The sequence below is a fragment of the Drosophila montana genome, unplaced genomic scaffold, assembly GCF_035044405.1.
Source record: "Drosophila montana isolate Dmon_TW-CO22-7 unplaced genomic scaffold, ASM3504440v1 contig_1455_1, whole genome shotgun sequence".
NCBI classification, from domain to species: Eukaryota; Metazoa; Arthropoda; class Insecta; order Diptera; family Drosophilidae; genus Drosophila; species Drosophila montana.
The window spans coordinates 553,243-578,179 of NW_026996406.1; the positions used below are offsets into that span (position 1 = coordinate 553,243).

The window sequence follows — 24,937 nt, forward strand, 5'->3', positions numbered from 1 at the left end:
TTTCAAGTATAACCTTTTAAGTACAAAATTACTGGAATCAAGCTTTGTTTGTTACGTTTTTCAGCCTCTTTACGCTGAATTTAATCGGAATAGTATTGAATCAAGTTTTAATGATTCTTAATATAAGACCAATATGTTCTTAATACAATTCCATTTTGAGCTTGAAATACGCTGAATTTAAGAACGGAATAGTATTGAATCAAGTTTTAATGATACTTAATATAAGACCAATATTATCTTAATACAATCTCAGTTTGAGCTTGAAATAAGTTTGTATAAATCTTGATTCAAGAGCTCACGAACTTAAATCATACTAAATTTATGACCCAAAATAATTATATTAATCACATTTTGGTATTTTTTTCAGCCTTATTACGCTGAATTTAAGAACGGCATAGTATTGAATCAAGTTTTAATGATTCTTAATATAAGACCAATATGTTCTTAATACAATTCCATTTTGAGCTTGAAATAAGTTTATTTGAATCTTGATTCAAGACTAAATTTATCACCCAAAATACTTGTATTAATCACATATTGGTCTTTTTTCAGCCTTATTAAGCTGAATTTAAGAACGGAATAGTATTGAATCAAGTTCTTAATTCAATTCCAGTTTGAGCTTGAAATAAGTTTATATAAATCTTGATTCAAGAGCTCACGAACTTAAATCATACTTAATTTATGACCCAAAATACTTGTATTAATTACATTTTGCTCCTTTTTCAGCTTTATTACGCTGAATTTAAGAACGGCATAGTATTGAATCAAGTTTTAATGTTTCTTAATATAAGACCAATATGTCCCTAATACATATAAAAATAAAATAAGACCAATATGCTCTTAATACAATTAAAAAGTTTATATAAAACTTGATTCAAGAGCTCAAGAACTTAAATCATACTAAATTTAAGACCCAAATGTTGGTCTTTAATCAAGATCAATTTAGTTTTTAGCTTTGAAGCTGGGAACAGCAGCCACAACAAACCCACTCAAATGAATCACTTTCTTTTGCAGATTTGGATTTGGTGACAGCTCGGAGAGTCACAAGGATCCCGAGGATGAGGTCAATGAGTACTTGATGCGCGCCATCGATGCACGGAGCATCGATCATTTGCGGGCCGAGCACTGCCAGTCGCTGTTGCTGTGCTTCAAGAGCGCCGCGCTGGAGCACAAGGTGAGTCAGAGAGGAGCCACATTCGCTTGGCTCCAGCTTAACCCTAATCCTTTGTACTTTAACGCAGTATGACAGCGAGCCGGATCGCATGCTCTGCGTTTATTTCTACTGCAGTCTCCTCGTCCTGCTGGGCACCACACTTATGCGCTTTGCGGTCTTTGACATGTGAGTGCTTTATGATTATTTTATAGCTGGCTCTAAGTGCAACTAGTGTTGCGCATAATCCGTGCTGTTGTCGGGCAAAATATATCCATATTTCAACTCGCTACTCCTCTAGCTCCATACCCTGCCTGGTGACGTCCATTGGCTCTTTGCTGACGCTGCTTTTGTTGGTCTTCCTGATGGCCTGTCACAAAATCAATTTGCAGGTAAGCAAAATAGTTTCTAGTCCATTCTCCCACAAACAACCCCTGCACAGCTTATGCGAATTTTGACAGGTAATTTATAACACATTAAAGCAGACACCTCCGAGCTCATTAAGTATACGTATATATATATTCGTGAGCTGATTTGATAGAGCTGTGTCCATCCTTGTGTCTGTTTTTATGCCAACTCATCTCAGTTTTGAAGATATCCTTGTATAGGTTTGTCTAATAATTCTAGGCAGTACATAAGTCGAATTCGGCTGCAGTGGAACATTATATTATTGCCTTGCTTCTCAGGTTTTGAATATTTTGCTCACTTTAATATTACCCATTTTAGAGGAATTTCAACACTTTCACTTGAGTTGGAGAAAAAAGGAATTTATTTTCCAATTTTTGACAGATGCATGTATAACTTTCCTTGCAAAACTTTCCCTTCTTTCAAAAATACTTTGATAAATATTGACATTTAAAGGAGTTTACCTCTTGCCTCTTTCAAATTAACATTATTTTCATGAACATCCAACTTCTATATCATATAGCTCTATGGGAAAAACCTTTAGATTTTTTATTTTATACATTTTGTTTGCTTTATTTCAGTTTAACTGTTAATATGGGAACAACTTAAATTAAATTTATATGAATATTTACAATAAAACGTTTTCTACTGTTAAGACTAACATAAAAAATGTACAAGGATCTGAGATCCGCAATCTCCTCCGCACTCGGACTCCTCCAATTCTACGCCTCTTTAGAAGGCGCCTTAAACCGTTCGAAAAATGAGTTTAGTAAGCAAAACTTTATTTTGTCAAGATATCTTGATCGAACGAAGCAATTGCAAGGTTTAATCTGACATTTCTGCAGAGCCTTATCATACATCTTCTATAGAAACAAAGGCTCGAATATGAAGAGTATTTGGTATTTAGCCGTAGAAAGCCTTTATTTTTTTCTTATATCGTATATCTGTTTTCAAGGGTCTTTAATCTGCTTCAGCTCGCAGATACTGCTCCATCTTTTGTGATAAATTTGTATTTCATTTCAGCTGCCCATCGGAATGAAGCGCTTCTCATTGCGCGTTCACAGCAATCGCACCTTGTCACAGTTGTTCGCCTTTGCCACCGTGTCGCTGATTGTTTTGACCACGTTGCTGGCCATGGTAAGCGGGAATGAAGCTCTTAAGTTGTGCTTTTAGTTATAATAACATAAACAATGTCCAAATCCCCGAAATGCCAGTTTCTTGTTTTATGCATAATTTGTGCGCGCAACAAATTGCGGCCTAATATCTACAAGAGTCGCATCTTTCAAGTTGCCAGGCTGCCTTCTTCTTCTTCTTCTTCTTATTCAGTTTTTTCTTGGCCCATTTAAGTGAAGTTCAAAATAATAAAAATGAAATTTACGTTTTGTAGCTGAAATACAATTTTTCGAGGGCGTTTGCCTGAGCCAACTCAATGCGGTTGCTTTTGTTCTCTTTGGGACGCGACAAAACAAAAGTTTTTCCATTAAAGTTGGGCAGACAACACGCCAAGCAACAGGAGGGGAGGTGGGGTATGAGGAGGGGTAGGCTGGCTGGGAGGCAACAAAAATGCCAGCCACGTTTCATACATGAAGTGTGCCCCATTTATGTGCTACTTGTTACCTGCCACATGCCCCCAAGGCAGGTTCAAAGCCTCCGTCAGCGCTTTGACATTTAGTTGTCAACTTGTGCCCCTCTCCCTCACTCCCTCCCTCTCTCTCTGGCACTCCATTTCTTGGCTTACTCTGTATCTTTATCGGCCACGTTTAATGGCACTTGCGAGCCGCATTCGCTATTCATTTAGCAACGACTTTTTTTTATTGCCATTGGCTGAGAGTGCGTGTTAGGCGCCTCGTTAAACTCGAAGCGCTGTTAAATGGCATTTCCAGGTGACTTGGTCGTGCTGCTAATTAGCCGCCAATTGTAATCGCTGCCTTCTATATAGATGGAGGAATCAATGCGTCAACTGGAGCTGCTGCATAATGAATGGCTCGATCTACAATTGAATGTCAGCGAACTGGAACGAACGAAGCTGGGACTGGAGCCAGAGCAGCAGCTGCTGCCTGAGGAAAGCTGTGATTACTATTTGGCCTACAATGTAAGTTGTGATACCCTATCAAGAAAGGGAAAGGGTGTCATCTATAAAGTATATATATTATTGATTAACCAAAGCAATTTAACCCTCTCCGTCTGCGTGTGTGTTAGAAGAGCTTTAGAATCAAAATTTGGAATATACGTTTTTGTATACCTTTCGCAGACAACATATTTTAAATTATTCGATAACTCACGTCAATCCTCCTAAACCGATAAATATCGATTCTTAAGCACGGGTGTCTTTCAGTATCTTATGAGTTTGAGATACTAAAGCTGAAATTAAGTCTTTACCTTGCGCAGATAAGGTTTATCATAATCTTCCGATAGTTAACATGATTTCTGCTAAATCGATAAATATCGATAACGATTAAACATCAGGCTTATTCACCAAATAGAGAAGTCTTAAGAATTAACTTTTTTCATAATGTAAAGAACCATACTCGGTGTATAAATCCTTCTCACTCAGCAGTTGGACACAGAGTATCCGCTAGTCGGGCACTCTCAACTCAGCCGCACTCGTTTTAAGAAATGCATTCCACGTCTTTGCCTTGTTATATGTATACATATAGAGATTTCGATAGTTTTACTTTTATTATATCTTGTTGCAGACATTCCTGCTGTTAACGCTGCTCTCGATGATGTGCTGTGCCACGTACCAAGTGCTGCGCATCCTGCTGAAGCTGTTGCTGCTCCTCTTGGCTGCCGGCTGCTACATGGCCTGCTCCTCATATTTGTATCTGAGCAGCAGGGAAATGAGCGCCGACTTGGCGTAAGTATTCGCCTCCCCCCCTCTCTGTCTCTCCCGCTCTCTCTCTCTCTCTGCCGGTTGAATGAGAATCAATTATGCTGTAATATAATTTGGCGCAGTTGCCCCCCGACCTCCCCTCTCCCGTCTCCCGCCTCCCGGGTTTTTCCCGGCTGGCACAGCTGAAAATGCTGAAAATGCATTTAGAGCAGCCGCAAACAGCATTAAAATTGTATTTAGCACTTGGCGCTGGCTTCATTTATCAGACAACCGGCTGAGACTTGGCTTCCACCACAACTACATTCACAACTACATTCACAACATTCTGTTTCTTATTACACATTTTGCTGCCTGGGGCCTGCTCCACATCAACGTCCACCTCCTCCCGCTTGTACTTCGACTGCGTCTTGGCATTGCGCTTCAATGGACTGGAATAACTTGGTCTACTGCTGCAATTGTTGCACTGTCTAGCAATGAGGAGGCCCTGCTGCGCTATATAATTGATTCAATCTTCCTATTTGCATTTATGCTCGCCCTGATCTTCCACAGTCACCAAACGGAGGCCACCTACCGCTTGGACTTCATCTGGAAGCTGCAGGCAACGGGTAAGTTTCAACGTTATCTACATTTTCGGCTGCTAATTAGCAATTGCAACTGCAAACTTATAGCCGACTGACTGACTAAACAACTGACAGTCTCTCTCTCTGTCAATAACAATAACAACAACAACAAGTTCCGCCCACTTTCCTCCCCCTTTGGGCAACTGGCAACATTCGGTGGCTGATGCCAGCTGCTCATCTTCTGCGTTTCCGTTGGCTCTGTTGTTCAAAAGGATTTTCATTAGTATTAGTACACACACTCACACACACACTCACACACTCGCACACACCCCACACACGCACACATATAGCCGCACACTAATACACTCGGAACAATCACAATCGTGTTTGACTGGCGCCTGAGCTTATGCAGCGCTTTTTAACGCTTCTCTTTAATGCCCTATATTCAGAGTTTTTAATGCGGGTATATTGGGCTTGGGGAGTCAATTTGTCTTCCTTCAAAATAAATGTTTGTATTGAAACACGCAACAGCTTAGATACTTAGTAATAGAATAAAACAATATATTTATCTAGAAGAAGTATATAAAATATGGAATTCTGAAAAACCACTTTAATTTTAAAAATAATATATTTAATTTTAACAAATTACAAAAACGTATTTCTACACACAATTCGAATAATTTCCTTTATTTATTATCAAAATTGTGATAAAATTAGGAGAATTCTGTGACCAGTTCCACTTAAACGTTTAGTTTGGTAGGTTCTGATATATTATATTTAATAATCGTTATTAAAAAATAATAATTGCATGTGACAGAGTTGAAATTGAAAATAGATAAGAGATAAGCTAAAACGAGAAAATATAAAAAATGTAATATTAAAAGACGTCTGTTTAAGGAAAGCTTGCACTAAAACCCGGACTTATATATGTGGAGAACCTGGTTCACGACCTAATTAAAAGGCGTGGCATTGGTTCAAACCGTGAAGGAAACCATCAACATTTGCTGTGACGGCCTTGGTATAGACACTAATGAGACCCTCATCTTAGAGATCCTTCAGACATTGACAACTTGCAAACCTTGACAACTCATCTTAGACATATATATACTTATTGCACTGTAAACAGGGTATCTCTTGGTCGTGCACAGCCGACTGCTGTACGCTCGTATATTTTTGTAATTTTTTTTGCTGTACGCCTTACGCTTCGGTTAACTGATAAACTGATATTTCAATTTCACGCTGCTGTTTTTTGTGTTTTCTTGCTCGTATATTTTTCTTTTTTTTTATCTTTTCTTTTTTTTCTACATATCTGGAACACGTGTTCGCTTTCGTAACGCGCAGAGGAAAAAGAGGATATGGAGCATTTGCAGGCTTATAATCGTAAACTGCTCGAAAATATTTTGCCCGTACATGTCGCTGAGCATTTTCTGAGCCGCGAGAAGCACCTCGATGTGAGTATTAAATGTATATGTATAAATACTTGTGTGTGTGTGTGTGCGTGTGTGTGTGTGTGTTGCAAGTTTGGTTGCTGGCAATTTGCAATGTATTTAAAAGCTTGAAAACTTTTGTGCCTAGCAACAAGGCCAACAGCAGAGGTCGTTTGATAAGTATATCCCAGTCCCCGCACCTGCCCTGACTTTGGCACAGCCTCCGTCTCCGCCTCCTTCTCCGCCTCCGCCTCCGCCTTGTTATGCTACTTTTACGGCTGGCACATATGCCCGCTGGCCGCATACATGTTGCGGCTTGCAACGGTTCAATGCGCAACGGGCACACGCAACTGTGCCGTGGCAAGGGGACGCTACTTGCCACATTAAGTGTGCAATCAACAACTTTTAACCAAATCACATGAGCAGCCACACATTTGGAAACCATCGACGTGTGGTCTGCGATACCCTGTGTGTGCGGATATCTGTGTGTGCTCTGGACAAGAGTTGACCGCATTCCGTAAGTTCTTTCGTGATGTAAGCAAGCCACATCGCAAGTGTTTCGCCCAGGCGATAGGCTTTAATTATCCATGGGAAATGGCTTTATAACTCTCAAAGGCATCGGAAGAGAGAAGCTTCCGTCTTGAAGATAAGAACGCGATAGAAAGGCGACATCTATAAAACGAATCTCCTTCGGATCTTCCGTTATTAAAAATATCACAATCCCATGCGAAAATCGCAATTGATTCTACCAGGCGAAACGTCTTTCTACATTTAAGGGGAAACACTTTCGTATCTCCCAGGCGATAGGCTTTCTTATCAGCCAGGTGAAACGTCTTACAATTAGCCAGGTGAACTGGTTTTATAACTCTCAAAGCAATCGGAAGACAAGAGATTCCATTATTTAAAATATCCCAATCCCAGCACAATTGATTATTCCAGACAAATCGTCTACCTCTATTTAAGCCGAATCGCTTTCCTATCTCCCAAGCGACACACTTGTATTTCAACGAATTGCATATGCCTGATTGAATGTCCAACACTTGCTCAACTCTTTAAACCTTCAAGGGTTCTGCTCGGGTTAATGAAATTTTTCGCATTTGACCGCTTTTGCAGGATCTTTATCACGAGCAATGCGATTCCGTTTGCATACTCTTTGCCAGCATACCGAATTTCTCCGAGTTCTACGTCGAGCTGGAGGGCAACAACGAGGGCGTCGAATGCCTCCGGCTGCTCAATGAGATAATTGCCGACTTCGATGAGCTGCTCAGCGAGGAGCGTTTCCGGTAAGTTGAGTTCCTTTCTCTTAAGTTTTTAAGGTAGTAAATTTTATGGTGTAATAACATGTTAAAAATTACCATGAGAAGTTCCCGAGGCTCTCCCCAGACTCCAACTCCCAAACTTATGTCAAGAGTTAACCAATTTTCATGATTGATGACATTTTGGTCATAGTTTGACCTCAGGATCAATTCTGTATTAGCTGATCTGGATTATATTTTAACAGTTGCATTGAGAAAATCAAGAGCACCGGCGCCACATACATGGCTGCTTCTGGCCTGACGGCGAACACCTGCGACCAGGTGAACTTTAGCCATGTCACCGCAATGGCCGACTATGCGCTGCAGCTGTTCGACAAGATTGAGGAGGTCAACATGCATTCCTTCAACAACTTTCGCCTGCGCATAGGTGAGCATTAGCCCAAAAGATATGCCAAAAACAAAAAGAAAAACTTTATCGCGTTTTATTTTCTTTTCTTTCCCTGCAGGCATTAATATTGGTCCCGTCGTTGCGGGCGTCATCGGCGCCTGCAAGCCCCAGTATGATATATGGGGCAATGCTGTGAACGTGGCCTCGCGCATGGACTCCACGGGTCTGGTGGATCACATACAGGTGAGTTGAACGAACGGTAGGTCACCTTTTCGGGGCGGATTTTTCGTTGCGGATTTCTTAGCCTGCCAAATGTCACTTTAAAAAATAAATTAACAAGAGAGCTCAACGCGTGAGTGCGCGACTATTAGATACCCTGCAATCAGCTTTAAATTGAGATACATAAAAATACACAATACGGGCACACAAGACAGAATGCGGGCACACACGCAAGCCCATTATTATCATTAGTATCATTACTATTATTACTATTATTATTATTATTATTATTATTATTACTATTATTATTATTATTATTATTATTATTATTATCATTATTATTATCATTATCATTATCATTATCATTATCATTATTATCATTATCATTATCATTATCATTATCATTATCATTATCATTATTATCATTATTATCATTATTATCATTATCATTATCATTATCATTATCATTATCATTATTATCATTATTATTATTATTATTATTATTATTATTATTATTATTATTACTATTATTATTATTATTATTATTATTATTATTATCATTATCATTATCATTATCATTATCATTATCATTATTATCATTATCATTATCATTATCATTATCATTATCATTATTATCATTATCATTATCATTATCATTATCATTATCATTATCATTATCATTATTATCATTATCATTATCATTATCATTATCATTATCATTATCATTATTATCATTATCATTATCATTATCATTATCATTATCATTATCATTATCATTATCATTATCATTATTATTATTCGAAAGCTATGATATTGTGAAGACTTAAAGTTGACGATATATACCAAAAATTCAGTGCATACCTTTAGTATTTTTTTTTCATCTAGGAGTAGCGAGGATATTCAATATTTATTATCTATATAATTTCCAATATATGTCAAGTCGAACTATCCGTGTAATGTCCGTATTTTAGTCACAGGGTATTCAAAGAAAACTTGTCAATAGCCGTTGCCGTAGCCACGCCCCCTAATCAATAGCTGACCAGCAGGAGCAGCTGGCGAAATGGGCAACAGGCTGCGCTTCACTCGCACGCATTGCGTATACGCCTCATACAATTTTCATGGGCATTAGAAAGTGCCCACGCACTGAAACTTAAACACACAAACACACACATACTTGACTACAAAATGACGTATACACACACACGTACACATCTGCAGCTTTTGATTTTATTTGCCGTGCGTCGTCGATAAAAGCGAAGCGCATGAAAATTTGCAAAGAGAAATAAATTATTAAGCGGACAAGGGATAAGACGATAAGAGAGGACAGGCGTGGCAGAGCGGGAGGTCGGCAGGTGTTGGTCTGAGTTTTATCATGAAATATTGAGCACAGGTTTTGCCACTGATTGTGAGTATGTGTGTGTGTGTGTGTGAATAAAGCAAATGCTGGCGCACGCGGTGCCAATGAACTTGTCACTTTGAATTTATTTTCTTATCTCTCTCCCTTCACCTCTTCCCCCTCTCTCCTCTTTCACTTTGTTTGCTGCCAAATGAAATCAACACCTTTTCACGGCGTCCAGGTGACCCAGGAGATGCAGCAGCTGCTGGAGTGCCGCGGCTTCGAGCTCACCTGCCGCGGCAGCGTCAATGTCAAGGGCAAGGGTTCGATGATAACCTATTTTCTCAAGGGCAAGGCAGAGCTGCCCGCGCTGGCGACACCCACAGTTGCCGTGGAGCAGAAGACAGCAGACGAGGCGCCGGCAGAAACAACGCCAGAGTCGCCGCCAGCCATAGAAGCCACCGCAGCTGTAGAGGCACATTCACACCCGGAAGAGGAAGATAACAATGATGATGATAATGTTGAGGACGACGACATTGATCTCAACTCGAACATGCAAAACTTGACCGCACAACGCCGCAAATCTCTCTGCCGGCAGCACAACATCTCCTCGTCGTTTGGCACCAATGTCAGCTCCACGGGCATCACGCCCAGCATCTCCAACAGCTCCAGCGTGGTGACAATTGGGGCGATGCCCGTGCTGATGCGTAATGCGGAGAGCTGTGCCACGCCCACAGTGCCGCCGAGAACGCTGGTGGCGGAGCTAAAGGAGGAGATCACGCGCGATGAGAAGAGCGCCTTGAAGGACTCCATCGAGAATCTGGAGATTCTGCTGAAGAACAACATCAGCCTCTCGGATCTGAGCAACAAGCAGCAGCAGAATCTGCGCGGCGAGGTGGTCAGCTGCAGCAGCTCCGCGACGGCGACGCTCCGGAAGCGGGACACCATCGTCAGCTTCCATGTGACCGAGACGCTGACCACAACGGCCGGATATACACAGCAGCAGCGCAAGCGGCGCTCGGTGAGCGCCATGGCCACCAGCTGCACCACCAGCAGCAGCTCCACCACAACCACGACACGTCTGCTCTCCAATGAGAGCCAGAGCTCCACGCAAACGGCACCCGGCACGCTGGAGAGCGGCGACAAGGCAGCCGAATGCCTGCGCGCTGGCCCGGATATGGATACGTATACGGATCCGTTTCCAGACGCGGAGGCGGACGCGGACGCGGGTCTGGGTCAGGTGCACGATTGGCAGCCGCGCACGGCCAGCCTGGAGCCGAATCGCAGCCCCATCAAGACATCCCAATCAATGAGTCCCATCGGCCTGGCCACCGAGGTCTTCGTGCTGCCGAACAGCCGCAGCATGATCCTCATCAGCAGCTCGGCAAATGGCAGCGCCAGCGGCAGCCAAGGAGGCAGCAGTCCCAGGGCAGGACTCCTGCAGCAGGTTAGCACCTAAATAGACCGTGGTGGTGGTGGTGGGGGTACCCAAGGTTCCCAAAGTGTGTGTAAATATGTATAAATTGCGGACAGACTGTCAGGCTGGGGGATTTGAGGATTAGAGGATTGGCTGCCCCGATATATATATAACATATATGCCCATCAGTATTTCATCCCCTGATTGTATTGATCTCGTTCCTTATGCTCTTTAACGACCAGGTGGCAACCCTGCATATCACAGCAAAACGAATTTGCAACAATTTTGAACTTAGATACTACGAGAAACCTTAGCTGTTGCCATAGGCTAGAGTTACGTTTAGTTGGTAAGGGGGAAGTCTGGTTCCTATTGTAGTCTTAGTCAGCGAGCCGGCCTAGGAAAGTGAAGCAACTGAATTTAAACTCAAATTACAGGGTATGCAAACTACAAGCAACAGTTTCTAAGCTCTGTTACATACGATATAACGAACTATATAGATATCCAGTCAATTTGAAAAACTAAAATGCAAATCGATTCAAGTAACAAATATTTATGTGAAACTGTTCCAAGTTACGATATCGACAACTCTCAACTTAAAGTTTAGTTTTTTAAGATTATCGAACTTGTTTCAACTGAAAGCGAATTCGTAATTAGGAACTGCGCTTATTTGAGAAATTGAATAAGTTCAAAACGAAAACCAAAACTCAAACTGTTAACGCGCTTTATGTGTATGTTAGTATTATATGTGTGTGTGTGTGTATTTAATTGAGTGAATGTCTGTGTGTGTGTATTTGTCTCAATGTTGCTGAAATCAACACTAAATTTTGAAATACTTAAACTATGTATAATATAACAAATACTTCAACTGAACTAAACCAAAGAGCAGATATACCAAAAAAAAAAACAAACAAACAAACAGATTACAAAAAAATCAATTCTCGCTGTGATTTCTATTATAAATGTATAGATTATTTTATAGACTTGTGTTACATAGTTTTAGCTTAAAACTCGAAAGCTTCAATGCAAATATGTTCCGAGTTTCAATTTCGCTTTTCTGAAATTCGGCGAAATTGGAGTTGGGAACATGTTTGAAAAGTTGTATTATGATATCTCATCGACTAGCGCCAATATGTGCCCAATTTTGATTTCGTCGAATAAAAAGCCTAGTTGAAATTGCGGCGAAATAGCGGCGAAATTGCAATTGGGAACATGTTTGAAAAGTTATATTATGATATCTCATCGACTAGCGCCAACATGTGCCCAATTTTGATTTCGCAGCAAAATCTTGTCGAAATTAAGGCGAAATTGCGGCGAAATTGCAATTGGGAACATGTTTGAAAAGTTATATTATGATGTCTCTTCGACTAGCGCCAACATGTGCCCAATTTTGATTTCGCAACAAGATCTTGTCAAAATTGCGGCGAAATGAAAGTTGGGAACATGCTTGTTGTATTATGATATCTCTTAACTATAATTTAACTAAGTTTTTCTACAAAATGAACAAGTGTTGGCAGCTGTCGTAGGTCTACTAAATATATATACGAAATATACATATATGTTTATGCATAGGATAAAACATATATCAAAGTACAATTGTGTCAATTTAAGTGAAAATGTTTAATGTTTAACGTAGTTCGCTGTTTGTTTAATTTAAATTCAATTCAATGTTAATTATTGTAAATGTCTCTCGCAAATGTTGTTAATAAAAAATGCGCAAATTACTTGGGAAAATTCCAAAAATTCGCCCTCTGAATAATAATTTATTATGCAAATGAAATTAAATTTATTTACAGCAAAACAGGCAAACAAACAAAGAGGACAATGCACGGCAGACGGTCACGTTAAATTTTGCGCGCACGACGCCAGAGGAAATAGTAGCCCAGCAGATGGAAGCCAAAGTAAATGCCCAGAATGGACAACAGATTGCGATAGAGATTCGACTCGCTGAAGCTGTACTTGTCCAGCACATCCTGGCCGGTATGGAAGCACGGCAGGTCCGCGCTCTCCCCAAAGCAGGCTGAGAAGAGAAACACGGAGAGAGAGAGAGAGAGAATCAATAGAGGGCCAGGATGCTTCCTCCTCCTGCTACTCACTGATGTTCTGCACGCCCGACCATTGGGCAATTGTCATGGCCTCGTTCGCGTAGAGCATCCAGGACAGAAATTGCGTCCAATAGAATGCCACAGGCAGGGAGCTGCAAACGACAAGCAAAGGGTTTAGCTTGGAATCCTTCAACTGGGCCCCGTTGCTCACCTGATCTTGATGAAGATGCCCGACGTTATCATAATTATGTAATCAAGCGGCACCAAATACGCCATGGCCAGCGGCACCGAGTTGAAGGCCGTAGAAAAGAAGCATCCACAGGCGGTGGCCACATTCATCACCAGCACCACGCAAATCGCCGTAATGCCAAATGCGTAGAGCGTGGCGCGCAGGCCCGTAATCCAATAGCAGATGACCACGAACAGCAGCGGCTCGATAATCATGCCAGGCAGCTGCCGATGGGAGATCAAAGCTAATCAAATAATCTTTGGAAGATAACCAACTAACCCACCATGGCCAATATATTGGCGACATAGTACTGCGCCGTGGAGTACAGGCCGGAGCGCGTCTCGCGCATGAAGAGCGGAAAGCCCTGCGGAAAGATGTTCAGCACGGAGTACATGGGGTGATAGGTGTTCTCCGATATCATGATGAATATCGTGCCCTGCAAGAAATCCCAATTGAAGTCTGCTATTAAACAAGGCAATTCCAACTGGACCCACCTGCACCGCCTGCACGCCCAGCTGCGTCAGCTCCGTGGTGCCCGCGAAGCAGGCGCCGATGATAAAGGCCATGGCCATCTTCTGCAGAAATCTCATCCATTGTACTGTGGGATCGCGGAGCAGCGTCAGCGTGGCACGCAGCCAGACCACATAGAAGCGTCTATACCAGGCCACGCCCCGGAACGAGTCCAGTTCCGTGTCGTAGGGAAAGTTGCCGGACTGAGCCATATGTATCTCCAGATTTACCAGCATATCCCGCTGCTTGGCCGCCGAGCTGACCGCAAACTGATCGCACAAATGCTGCGCGGAGCGTTGCGAGGCCTGCTCATAGCCGGGATCTGTGGCCAAGACACCGATGAGAAAATCCGCCGGATTATAGGCCTCCGGGCAGTAGTAGCCGTGGTCCGCAAAGAAGCTCAACGCGTGCTGCGGCGATCCGGTGAAGGCCACACGGCCATCCGCGAGCAGCATCACATTGTTGAAGTTGTCGAACAGCTGCGAGCTGGGCTGTAGATAGACATGGCAGGTAAGAGCAAGAAGCAGTTCCGGCTTATACCCGTACCTGATGAATGGTGCAGAGTATGGTGGTGCCCTTCTGGGCCAGCTCGTGCAGCGTGGCCACGAGCTGCTGTGCACTGTAGGAGTCCAGCCCGGTTGTGGGCTCGTCACAGAACAGAATCACCGGATTGTTGAGCAGCTCGACGGCAAAGGCCAAGCGTTTGCGTTCGCCGCCGGAGAGCACCTTGTCATCGTCGCCGCAGCCAATCCGTGTATTCGAGGCGGACAGCAGACCCGTGCGTTCCAGCAGCTCCCTGATAATAAGACGACGCTCTTCGCTCGAGACGCGCCGATCCAGGCGTAGATTGGCCTGCAAAATATAGAAGCTAGTGATGCTACTAAATGCAATTCCACTGGATGCAGACCATAAAGTTGAGATGCTCCAGCACGGTGAGGGCGCCAATGAAGAGATCATCCTGGTACACATAGCCGCTGATGCGATGCATGAAGGGTCCGACGCGCCGGCCATTGATCAGAATATCACCTTGAACCACAGTGCCCGCTAAAGGTCCATGTCCCAGAATAGAGAATAGTTGATGTAGAAGTGTAGGGACAGGGGTTTGGGTGGGGGAGCGCGCTTATCTTATCTAGGAGTCTGCAGATAACCCACCTGGCTGCCTATAGGCGAGTGTTGACATTAGCGTCGTCTTGCCCGAGCCGCTGTGAATGAGATGTGCTTCATTAGTTGAGACATAAAACTATTTGGTCGGAGCTAAGCCCCGTCTTATCAGTCAAAGATTAGCGCTTCAGTGCACCACAGCACGCCGTAACCATAACCCAGTTTTATGGAATGGAATTTCTGGTAAGCACACAAACTAGTTTCCACTCTTTGACAGCTCCATAGCCATATCGATTACTTGTATTGCACAAATTCACAGAAGCGTAGCCGGGGCTCACCTTGCGCCCATCAGAGCCATCAGCGAGCCTGGCTGTACAGCGCCTGTGGAGTTATTGATGATGCGCTTCATGCCACGTGCGGAGCCCACATTGGTGTACACGCACAGATCGCGCCAGACCAACGTTGCGCCCTGCTCCGTGGGCGACCATTTGCTGTAGCTGCGCACCGGCAGACTGCGCTCGGAACTGTTGCGCTTGGACAACTTGGGCGTGGTATCCACGCTCGGATTATCGCTGGACGTTCCATTGCCCTGGCCAACGCGCACCATCTGCAGCTCATGCTGATCCTGCGTTAATAATCGCCTGCTATCTGCATCTGACATAATTTATATAGTTTTTAGTAACACCGAACCGACGAGCCGACACGTTCGGCAGCTAGTTGTTAACTGAGCCAACCCACCTGAGTGCCAGATAACTGAGGGCCACTATGCAAATGCTCTACAATCTAGAGTCTAGAGTCTAGACTCTACTGTTGCTGCGTCTCTTTAGGGTGGCTCCGTACAGACAGAGCAGCGTTTGATCTTAGTCAGGGTTAGGGCGGTTGGGCGTGGAGCAGCAGCCTAAGCAGCCATCTCAAATTACCCCAACGGCCGGCGACTCCAGGCATAGGGAAGCCATCCAAGCTGCCATCTATCCAAGCAGTCACGCGGCAACGGGGAAACCACGACAGCAACGACAAAGCGAAGCGTCAATGGCTTGACATTTGCTGCGTCTGTTTTGCTCAGCTCATTCTCACTCATTATCATTACAGAAAAATTAAAGAAAAACTCATATTTAAAAAACCGACTGCTCATTTATCTTCTATTAGTGCATTTAATGTGCAATTGCAGGATTGCTGAACGTATCCATAAAGTCCAAGCCTCTAAGCTCCGAAAACTTGCACGTCTGCTGAACGTATCCATAAACATTTTATGACCAGCTTAAAAACCAAAATTTTGACAATTGTCCACTTAAGTTATTTTTGCATATACAATGTGTATTTGTATTCATGCTGAACGTATCCACAAAAATCAAGTCTCTAAGCTGCAAAATAGCTGCGCGAACTGGAAAACTTTTGGCACTTTTAGTGACCACCCTAAAAACCGGAAAAATTGATCTGAATGAATTTTCACATATGCCTGAAGGTATGCTGCACAAATAAATGTCTGCTGCAAATTATGAGGTGCCGCGCAAAAGTATGTTACACTAAATTGCACTGGATACTTATTTTAAGTTCAGCCCCGAAAGTATGCTTCATCTTATATTCCGAATGCTTCACTGTTAGTGACCAGCCTAAAAACCAAAAATTTGACAATTGTCCAATTAGGCTATTTTTGCGTATACAATATGTATTTGTATTCATGCTGAACGTATCCACAAAAATCAAGTCTCTAAGCTGCAAAATAGCTGCACGAACTGAAAAACTTTTGGCACTTTTAGTGACCACCCTAAAAACCGAAAAAATTGATCTGAATGAATTTTCACATATGCCTGAAGGTAGGCTACACAAATAACTGTCATATGCAAATTAGTAGCTGCCGCACAAAAGTATGCTACATGCTCTCAATAATTCATTTATATTTAGCCCCGAAAGTATGCTTCATCATATATTGCGAACACACCGGTTTAGTGTGCCGCACAAAAGCATGCAGCATGATTTAATCGCAAACAAAGCATTTACTGATATGCCCGAAAGTATGCAGCAGAATAAATTGCATGCATGCATGGTCACATTACAAAATATATTATTTATTTTTTATTTATTTATTTATTTTATTTTATTTATTCAACAAATATGGAATTCTTTGTGTCAAAACCAATGTATAGAAAATTTTATTTTACATTTATGCACCAGAAATTATAATTGGTTTTGTCCAAAGACCAAGTGGCCAACATCTTGACGTTATTGTCCTGAGTTTCTGTAGCTTCTAGAAAGAGAAGAAGAAATTCAAAGCCGTTTATTAGGAAAACAAGCTGGTAATGAGGCAAATTCATTGGATAAGAGTTGTGTAAAGTCGACTCCGACTGGTGCAGAGTGTATTAATAGCTGGAAACAGGTGTAAAGAGAGTTTTTAGACTCTTATACTAGCAATCTAAGGGAAAAGTTTTAAGCGTCTAAGAAACATATATGTTCTATGGCTAGGGCGGAACTGGGCCTGCCTACCTATTAATTTCTCACACTTCGATCCTCGTTTTCTTCTCTCGCGCGGTCTCATGTGATGCGCGGTGCTGTCTTCTTGTGACCAGCCAGTAACAGACTGTTTTAGTTAACAGAGCTGCTGCTACCTAACATGTTCGATTCCTTGCTGTCTAAGACGCTGCCTCGTAAAGCATACGTCGAAATTCACTAGTCGCTGTTAAGATTCGGCGTTGCTGTTGTTTTATACAGATGCAAGTCCGGCTTTCGGCGACGTTTCTCAGCTGTTCTGTTAAACGCTTAATTAATTATCCGTTATTTCTAGGCTGTTGTTTGTGTGTGTGCTTGTGCGCTGTTCGCTGTCCGTGTGTTAATTGGTATAATTCGCACATAGTGCTGGGCTGACCGACCCCTAGCATACCCTACTTATTAAGAGTACGACTTGTTATTGAAGAAAAGGTAAAAGTTAAGAAAATAATGTAATAGCTGTGAACAAGCTGAGGTTCAGGTTGCAGCCCCTTGGGATCTAGCCCTAATAAATGCAATTTAGATCGACAATATACTCTTAGAATAGAGTATAGCTGCGAGGAGAAATCAAATGAAATTTAATCTGACTCTTATACGCTCTCTGTTTACACTTAAATAATATACTTGTGCATCTTGTTCAATTAAGGTGGACGTCAATGCGCCTGATAAGAAGTGTATAAGAACTATAGTCGTGCTCCGATAACAGGTAGTTGTTTGAGAGCGTCTCAGTCGAGCGGTACGTGTTCGTCTACAGATCTGAACAGTTGATTGCGCCCTTAGCAGGGGGTAATTCAAGCTCCGGCCTGACGGTTAACATCTGATCGCGAGTGTCTCGCTAACAAAAGCGAACGAAAAATTGCATTTTCACGGCAATTTGTTTGACAAAAAACCCAAATAGATCGGCTATCTCCGGCACGCCGAAGATCAAATACCCTTATAGGCATATGGCCAAGATGTGTATACAAAAACTATTCGACTGCTTGTTTCCATAAGAGGCAAATGATATAGTCAAATTTGATTCAGTTTTGCGGGTAATCTCGAAGAATAGTGAAGTTTGGAATTGCTAAACTTTAATCAAGATATCTTGATAAACATTGACGCCTCTAAAAGTGAAATTTCAATTCGCAGAAAGCCATGGATATATCAACTCGACTGTGAATCCCGATCAAAAATGTATAAGCCACTTGTTTTTTTTTTTTTTTTTTTAGTTAATTTGTTTAAAGTCGACGACGCCTCCTTCTAAGTGTTATACAGTTATAATACCCTCCAAAAGGGTATACCAATTATAAACGTGTAATTTTACAAGTTTTAAGTGTTTGCAATTGAATTTGGAAAACCAGACAGGTCTGGTAATACGATACGATAGTGAAATGGGATCATGTAATAAGGTGTGATATGACGATGGTAACAGCTAAATTCCGATTAGTTGATTGAAATCTATAGTTGGTAGACACAAGTCATACAGTCTGATTAAGCTATTATTATAATGTAATTTATTGCCAAACAATTAGAGCCATAAATTGTATAATATAAATCAGTGCACAATGCCAGGCAACAGTTATCGGCCCATAAAGATAAAGTATTTCGACGATCCTAAATTTCTGTGACTTTGCCAAATGCTTAAAGTTTAAGTCTTATCGTCGACGAATTTGACCCAGACGGATAACGGCTAAAACTCAACAAAAATTTGCCAACTTAAGGCCCAGATAAGCTAAATAGGCCATAAAAACAGCACAGAAAACGTCATAAAACGCAAGTGCACAATAATTAAGAGAAGGCAACCAGGTTCATGTACATACATACATATGTATATCCATATGTCCATACAAATAGTAAACAAATCTTATTTATATGTGCGAAAACAAAAGGGTTGATTTCGCAAATCAACAAATATTTTCACAGCGCGTTTAAATTCAAATTCGTAACGGCGCCAAAAAGCTTTGCGACTGCCGAGAGAGCATTAAAGCTTTTATGCTTTGACTTTGACCTCGCACACAAATAGCTACATAGAACAAGGAACAACACACACGCCGAGAGAGCCGCAGAGCAAAACGAGGCGCTCAACTGAAATGAGCGCAGCGGAGGTGAGTGCGACGCGACATTTATTGTAATTCTCTCGCGTCTTGGTTATGTTTTATTGTGTCGCCAAATGTGAGTTTGCAGCATTTTCCACAATTGAATTAAATGCGAATCAAATCGAATCGCATCAATCCGCAGGAATATGCGCGTGTGTGTATGATATTATATGATTACGTGCATCCATATGTGCCGACAAGTGTTACGACGCGCAATTGAGCTCCTACGCGAAACTGCTTTCCTATGGCATGCCGCATTTGATACATCCGACAACAAATACAAATACTCACATGGATTTGTTACAAACAATAGCAAAGTAACTAATTCCAAGCATGAAGTAAACAATACAATTACATAAACACGAGGGTTGCCTCTAATATTGTGCACCTATTAATATAAAATGTATGCCTAAATTTAACTATGTATTGCAAAAATATTCTAGTGATATACATACATACATACATATATATACAATAAATTATATACAATACCATGTGTGCTCGAAATTTTCCAATTAAAATTTCAGCTGTTAACACTCTTGCACAATATAAAAAGCAGCCCTCGCAATGCTCGTGTATTTGTACTCATATACTCAATGTTATCATATTTTGCTTTAACAAAACAAAACAATATATGTATATCAGGCGGCGGCAGCTGTACACAAAAACGTGTTTTGCTGCGCTCAGCTAAAGCTTTTTCTTAGCAGAGCTTTCAAGCGCTCGCTCGCTTACTCACCCACACACGCACACACAGGCAGATAGGCAGCGTGTTTCCGCCAATACGAACTGCGCCTGAGCCTCGGCCTCGGCTGCGGCGTCACTCTCACTCCACGCCGCGCGCTCTCCTGCTCTTTGACTCAATTTTGATATTGTAAATTATAAAAGTGTTGCCTACTTTCAGGGTGGCTCAGAAAATAACAGACGCGACAGCATTGCGAGCAGCTCGGTTGCCAGCAGCAATGCCGTCGCCGTTGCACCGCCGCGACGCAGCTTCGGCCAGTGGCTGATGCACTGCATCAGATCCACTTCCGTGGAGCCAACGATGTTCCTGTACATGTTCGCCTTCATGATCACCTCGGTGGTGGAGCAGAATTTCTTTCTGCAAAAGGCCTGCCGTGTGAATAATAACTTCAGCGCTGAGATCTGTGCGAATATCAACAAGCCGGAGTACGAGGCGTACAAGAAACAAGTGCTAGATACGACCGCATGGTTCCATCAATGGGAGGACATCTCGGCGCACATTTTTCCCATTATTATAGCATTGTTTCTGGGCTCCTTTTCGGATCGGCGCGGTCGCAAGCTGCCCCTGCTGATGGGTCTGGTGGGTAAGTTAATCTACTCGACGATGATTGTGGTGAATGCCAAGATGCCGACATGGCCGGTGGAGTATATTATCTATACGGCAACGCTGCCATCGGCGGTAACGGGGGCCGATGTGGCCATATTTGCCTCGTGCTTTGCGTATATATCGGATATAACGACGCTGCAGCAGCGCACGATTAGGGTGACCATATTGGATGCGATCTACCTGACCGCAATGCCAACGGGCGTTGCATTGGGCTCGTATCTCTTCTACAATGTGTTCAATCAGTCCTATGCGGACATGTTTGCGGTTAACGCTTTCCTGCTGCTGCTGGCCATCATTTACACGCTCCTGGTCCTGAAGGTGAGTTCGGGTGAGGTCTCCTTGCTGCTCCACTTGACCTCAACTCTGCCCTAACCCCAACTCAGTGGCAAACGACGCCCAATCAGCGATCGCTGCGCGAGCTGGGCTGCTGCGGCTTCTGGTGCGATTTCTTTGACAGGCAGCACATCAAGGACTCGCTGGGCGTGCTGATGAAGCCGCGACGTGGCCACAGACGCAGCTTTCTGTTTATTTTGCTCGCCAGCATGGCGCTGTACACGTTCCAGCGGGACGAGGGCAACTATTTGTATTTGTATACGTTCGACAAGTTCAACTGGCAGGTCAGCACCTACAGCACCTTCAAGACCTTCAAGTCGACGGCCTTTGTGATTGCCATGCTGCTGGCGGTGCCGCTGATGAACAAGCTGCTCGGCTGGCGCGATACGGTCCGTGTTGCCCCACTCCAAGCCAAGTCCATAACTGATTTGCTCTCTGCTCTGCTCTTTTGTTAGACGATCATCTTTATTGGCACCTGGGCGCATGCGATAGCCCGTTTGTTTTACTATTTTGCGCCGAATCCGACGCTGTTCTATGCCGGCGCCGTGGTCTGCAGCTTGGGTCCGATTGTGGGGCCCATGATCCGCTCGATGACCTCGAAGATTGTGCCGCAATCGGAGCGCGGCAAGGTCTTTGCCCTGCTCTCCGTTTGCGACAATGCGGTGCCATTCATTAGCGGCGTCTGCTACTCCCAAATCTATCGGGCCACGCTCAACACGAATCACGGCGGCGGCGTCTATCTCCTGACCATTGGCACCCAGCTGGCCGTCTTCCTCATGATACTGTAAGTGACTGCTAATCCCAATCCCAATCCCAACCCTTGCTCAAGTTAAAGCTTCTCTTCTGCTGCAGCTGCATACACATTGTGCTGGGCCGGAGCTCGCTGGCCGTGCCCGAAGTGCCGGAGAAGGAGAGCGGGCTGATCAACAACGAGGATGTCCAGGACAGGACAAACAATGCCAACCAAGAGGCGGCACATTAAAGACGCCCCCGCAATTATTTTCTCTTTCTTTCTTTCTTTCATTTTTTTATCAAGCCAATAAAGACACAGATTTTATATGTATATTTTGAAGAACTCACCCCGTGTGTTTTGGTTCACTTGTTCTTGGAGAGCGTGCGCTGTTTCTCGGCATGCTCCACCACCTGTTCGTCGACAAAGAGGCCCTTGCGCCGCCGGACGCTGTCCATGTAGAGCTTGGCGCGATTTGCCGAATCGGCTTTCTCGCCAAAGTGCATCAGTTCCTCCTCGGTTGTGGGCAGCCAGAAGGGATCAATATCAATCACCTGCAAAGAGAGCCGAACGCAAAGAAAGATCAGACGAGCGCAGCTACGTTTCCAGGAAATCATTTAGGCACAACGGGGCAGAGCCTCGGCCACTTGAGCTGAATGAGGACAATAGAGGCGTCGCTGGGTCTATGCGCCTGCGCCTGCGCCCGGAGTTGGTGATTGGATTTACGTGATATTTTATGAGAGTGTGCGTGCGTGTGTGTGCGTGTGTGTGTCGGCAATCAGGGAAAGCGTGCATTTTCACATCTTCATTGTTGTGCTGAAGAGCTCTGGGTCCTCGAGTGGCAAAGACATTCAAATGGCTGTTGCGCATCTTTAATGACTTTTTCAGCGACGCGCAGAGAGAGAGAGAAGGACACAGCCAGCCGTTGCGTGATAAGGCACGCCAGGATACGAGGAATTTCTTTTTTTGGTGAATGGCGTGAAGTATTTGCCAGTGATTGATGATTGCCAACGCACTCGCCACTTGGTTGTGCGTGTGTTTTGTTTTGTTGTGCACACTTGAAACGCACAGCGGGCGGGTGTCGGACGCTGTGTTTGCCGTTCTGCGGAAAGGTTGACCGAAAAAGAAAAAAAAAAAGAAGCCAGCGCTCAATGCCAGGAACTTTTGCGCCGAGTTGGGCCAGGATTTGGTTTCAGTTCGTGCGCAGAGAAACTTTTTTTCGTATATACCCTGCAACCACTATCAATGGGGCATTATGATTTTGTGGCATATAAATGAAGGAGGCAGCTGCGACTTGATAAAGCTTAAAGACTTTTGATCAGCATCAATTGGCGACGCGATCTCGATCTCAAGGACTTCAAGAGCTAGAAGCTCGAAAGGGACTTAACATGTTTACCATGGTTATATCCATTGCCCTGGAAGCACAATTTCGCTTTAAGTCATCTAAAGATATGGCCGTCTGCATGAAAAGGTTCTGTAAGGCATTTGAGAGCCTTTTCAGCTTGGAGCTCGGAAAGCCAGAATCATATATTTGACCTTCTGAATATCACGCACCATCTCCCCAAAAATTGAGGTATGTATACACTTTGGCATGCCACATAAAAGCGCTGCAAATTTTATAAAGATCGGACTATAAATACCGAAGTTAGAAAAGATTGCATTTTTTATAGAGGGGGGGGTGGATAAAGAAAGAAGAAGCACTTTCACATCGTTTACTGTGTGTAAATGCGAAGCTTTAAAGTGCAAGGCTTTACAACTGGGTATCTACCGAGTCAAGCATGCCCGACTAGAGCACTCTTGCTTTTTTTTTTCTGCACCATCTGTTCGCACTACGCTAAACTGCGCTTCCAGAGCCAACATGTAGATGATTATCGGGCACAACGTTTCGCTTGTTTAACAACAACTAACAACGCCAGCAGACGGCGAACGGGGGTGGGGAGGGGGGCGGAGGGAGGGGTTAGGGGAACGTGCAGCAGTAGCCACCATGATCACGACAACGACACGCGGCCAGGCCAAGGCAGGGCAATCCCAGTCTCTGTGTGCTGTCTGCTATCCTTTTGCACATGCGCAACAGCAACAACAACAACAGCAACAACAGCAACAACAGCAACAACAACAACGAGAAGAAGAAGAAGAAGCCGAAGCAAAGGGCTGGCTACTCATCAAGCCGAAGGGACGCTGCTTTCCCTACGCACAACGGTTCGTCAAGTTGAACAACAATACTCGAGAACTTGGCAGCTGAAGTGCTCCAAAAGTGCGCAAAGCTTGCGTCTGAGCCGGTCCAGACAAATGAGCAGCAATCGTTGCATACACTGAGCGAAATCAGCATCAAATTAACTTGCCAGCACAAAGCCTAAAGCCAGCTGTGAAAGCCAGCTCTGTTTCTTTTGGCCCAGTTTTTCGCGCAGTGTCCTTGCCAACAACTGACGCGGGTAGGCCATAAAAAACACTCAAAGGTTGTTATCCACACCAGCTCCAGATTGCAGGCGAGTCGCACGAGGAAGACGGAACCGACTACCCGGAGGAGCAGGCGGGCGGGCGGTGTCAACCAAGAAATATTCAGGAAAAAAGGTGAGTATATACAAATATTTAAAACATCCAGCATTATTATCCAAACGAAGAGATATACTAATGTGGTCTGGTAATCAAAACTGAAAATTTTACTTTTTCGAAAGAAAATCTTATTAATTACAAGCTCAATTGCAGAAAAAATCTACGAATCAAAGGATAACCGGAACTACGATCTTCAATCTTATATAATATTCAGTCTTTGCAGTTGAAAGTGCTGGAAAATATCTATAGAATTATCATGTCTATATTATATAATTTGGAATACCATAATATCTTTAAATTCCTGATTTTAAATCTAAATCTAGGATTGGTCGAGACACCAAAAAACTAGAGATTTGGCAATGCCGCTAATCAACTTTCTTTTATTTTTGTAGAATTCATCTGGACACCAAAACATAGCCAAAATTGCTGTCCTTTTTGAAGCCCGGTTCAGTTGAAGTTCTTGCAGGGTTCTAACTATGGAAGTCACACATTTCTGGAATGCTATTGGACAAAAGAATTTAAGAAGAAATTAAACGGAAATTAG

General features: G+C 43.3%; 4 protein-coding genes across 5 annotated transcripts in view; 2 read left to right on the plus strand and 2 right to left on the minus strand.

The window, feature by feature from the left end:
- The window catches only part of LOC135431693 (adenylate cyclase type 6), a 29,508-nt gene extending 17,458 nt beyond the window's left edge, over positions 1-12,050 (plus strand). Inside the window, exons 16-27 of the mRNA XM_064686949.1 lie at positions 1,015-1,174; positions 1,242-1,339; positions 1,452-1,542; positions 2,579-2,692; positions 3,495-3,647; positions 4,252-4,412; positions 4,860-4,993; positions 6,290-6,399; positions 7,489-7,658; positions 7,877-8,058; positions 8,138-8,262; positions 9,816-12,050. Coding sequence (XP_064543019.1) covers positions 1,015-1,174; positions 1,242-1,339; positions 1,452-1,542; positions 2,579-2,692; positions 3,495-3,647; positions 4,252-4,412; positions 4,860-4,993; positions 6,290-6,399; positions 7,489-7,658; positions 7,877-8,058; positions 8,138-8,262; positions 9,816-11,033 — 2,716 coding nt within the window. The 3' untranslated portion in view covers positions 11,034-12,050. The remainder of the gene's footprint in view (positions 1-1,014; positions 1,175-1,241; positions 1,340-1,451; positions 1,543-2,578; positions 2,693-3,494; positions 3,648-4,251; positions 4,413-4,859; positions 4,994-6,289; positions 6,400-7,488; positions 7,659-7,876; positions 8,059-8,137; positions 8,263-9,815) is intronic.
- Positions 12,051-12,709: 659 nt separating this feature from the next.
- Positions 12,710-15,585, minus strand: st (scarlet). Its single transcript, XM_064686986.1, has 9 exons — positions 15,212-15,585; positions 14,925-14,974; positions 14,680-14,816; positions 14,319-14,624; positions 13,757-14,263; positions 13,546-13,698; positions 13,245-13,486; positions 13,085-13,185; positions 12,710-13,008 (listed from the first exon to the last, which is right to left on the minus strand). Exons 1-9 carry the CDS (start codon positions 15,532-15,534, stop codon positions 12,833-12,835), a joined length of 1,995 nt encoding a protein of 664 aa, XP_064543056.1. The 5' UTR covers positions 15,535-15,585; the 3' UTR covers positions 12,710-12,832.
- A 1,350-nt stretch (positions 15,586-16,935) lies between these two features.
- LOC135431703 (elongation factor-like GTPase 1) overlaps positions 16,936-24,937 on the minus strand; it is a 96,097-nt gene continuing 88,095 nt past the window's right edge. The window contains exons 6-7 of the mRNA XM_064686960.1: positions 22,191-22,394; positions 16,936-17,118 (exon numbers count right to left, since the gene is read on the minus strand). Of these exons, the coding sequence (XP_064543030.1) occupies positions 22,206-22,394 (189 nt within the window). The 3' untranslated portion in view covers positions 16,936-17,118; positions 22,191-22,205. The remainder of the gene's footprint in view (positions 17,119-22,190; positions 22,395-24,937) is intronic.
- On the plus strand, positions 18,600-22,189 carry LOC135431726 (probable peptidoglycan muropeptide transporter SLC46). 2 transcript variants are annotated; one of them, XM_064687006.1, is made up of 5 exons: positions 18,600-19,438; positions 20,331-21,095; positions 21,161-21,499; positions 21,566-21,894; positions 21,963-22,189. In XM_064687006.1, exons 1-5 carry the CDS (start codon positions 19,424-19,426, stop codon positions 22,090-22,092), a joined length of 1,578 nt encoding a protein of 525 aa, XP_064543076.1. In that variant the 5' UTR covers positions 18,600-19,423; the 3' UTR covers positions 22,093-22,189. The 2 variants fall into 2 exon arrangements, with proteins under 2 accessions (XP_064543076.1, XP_064543068.1); XM_064686998.1 differs by lacking the exon at positions 18,600-19,438 and adding an exon at positions 19,603-19,746.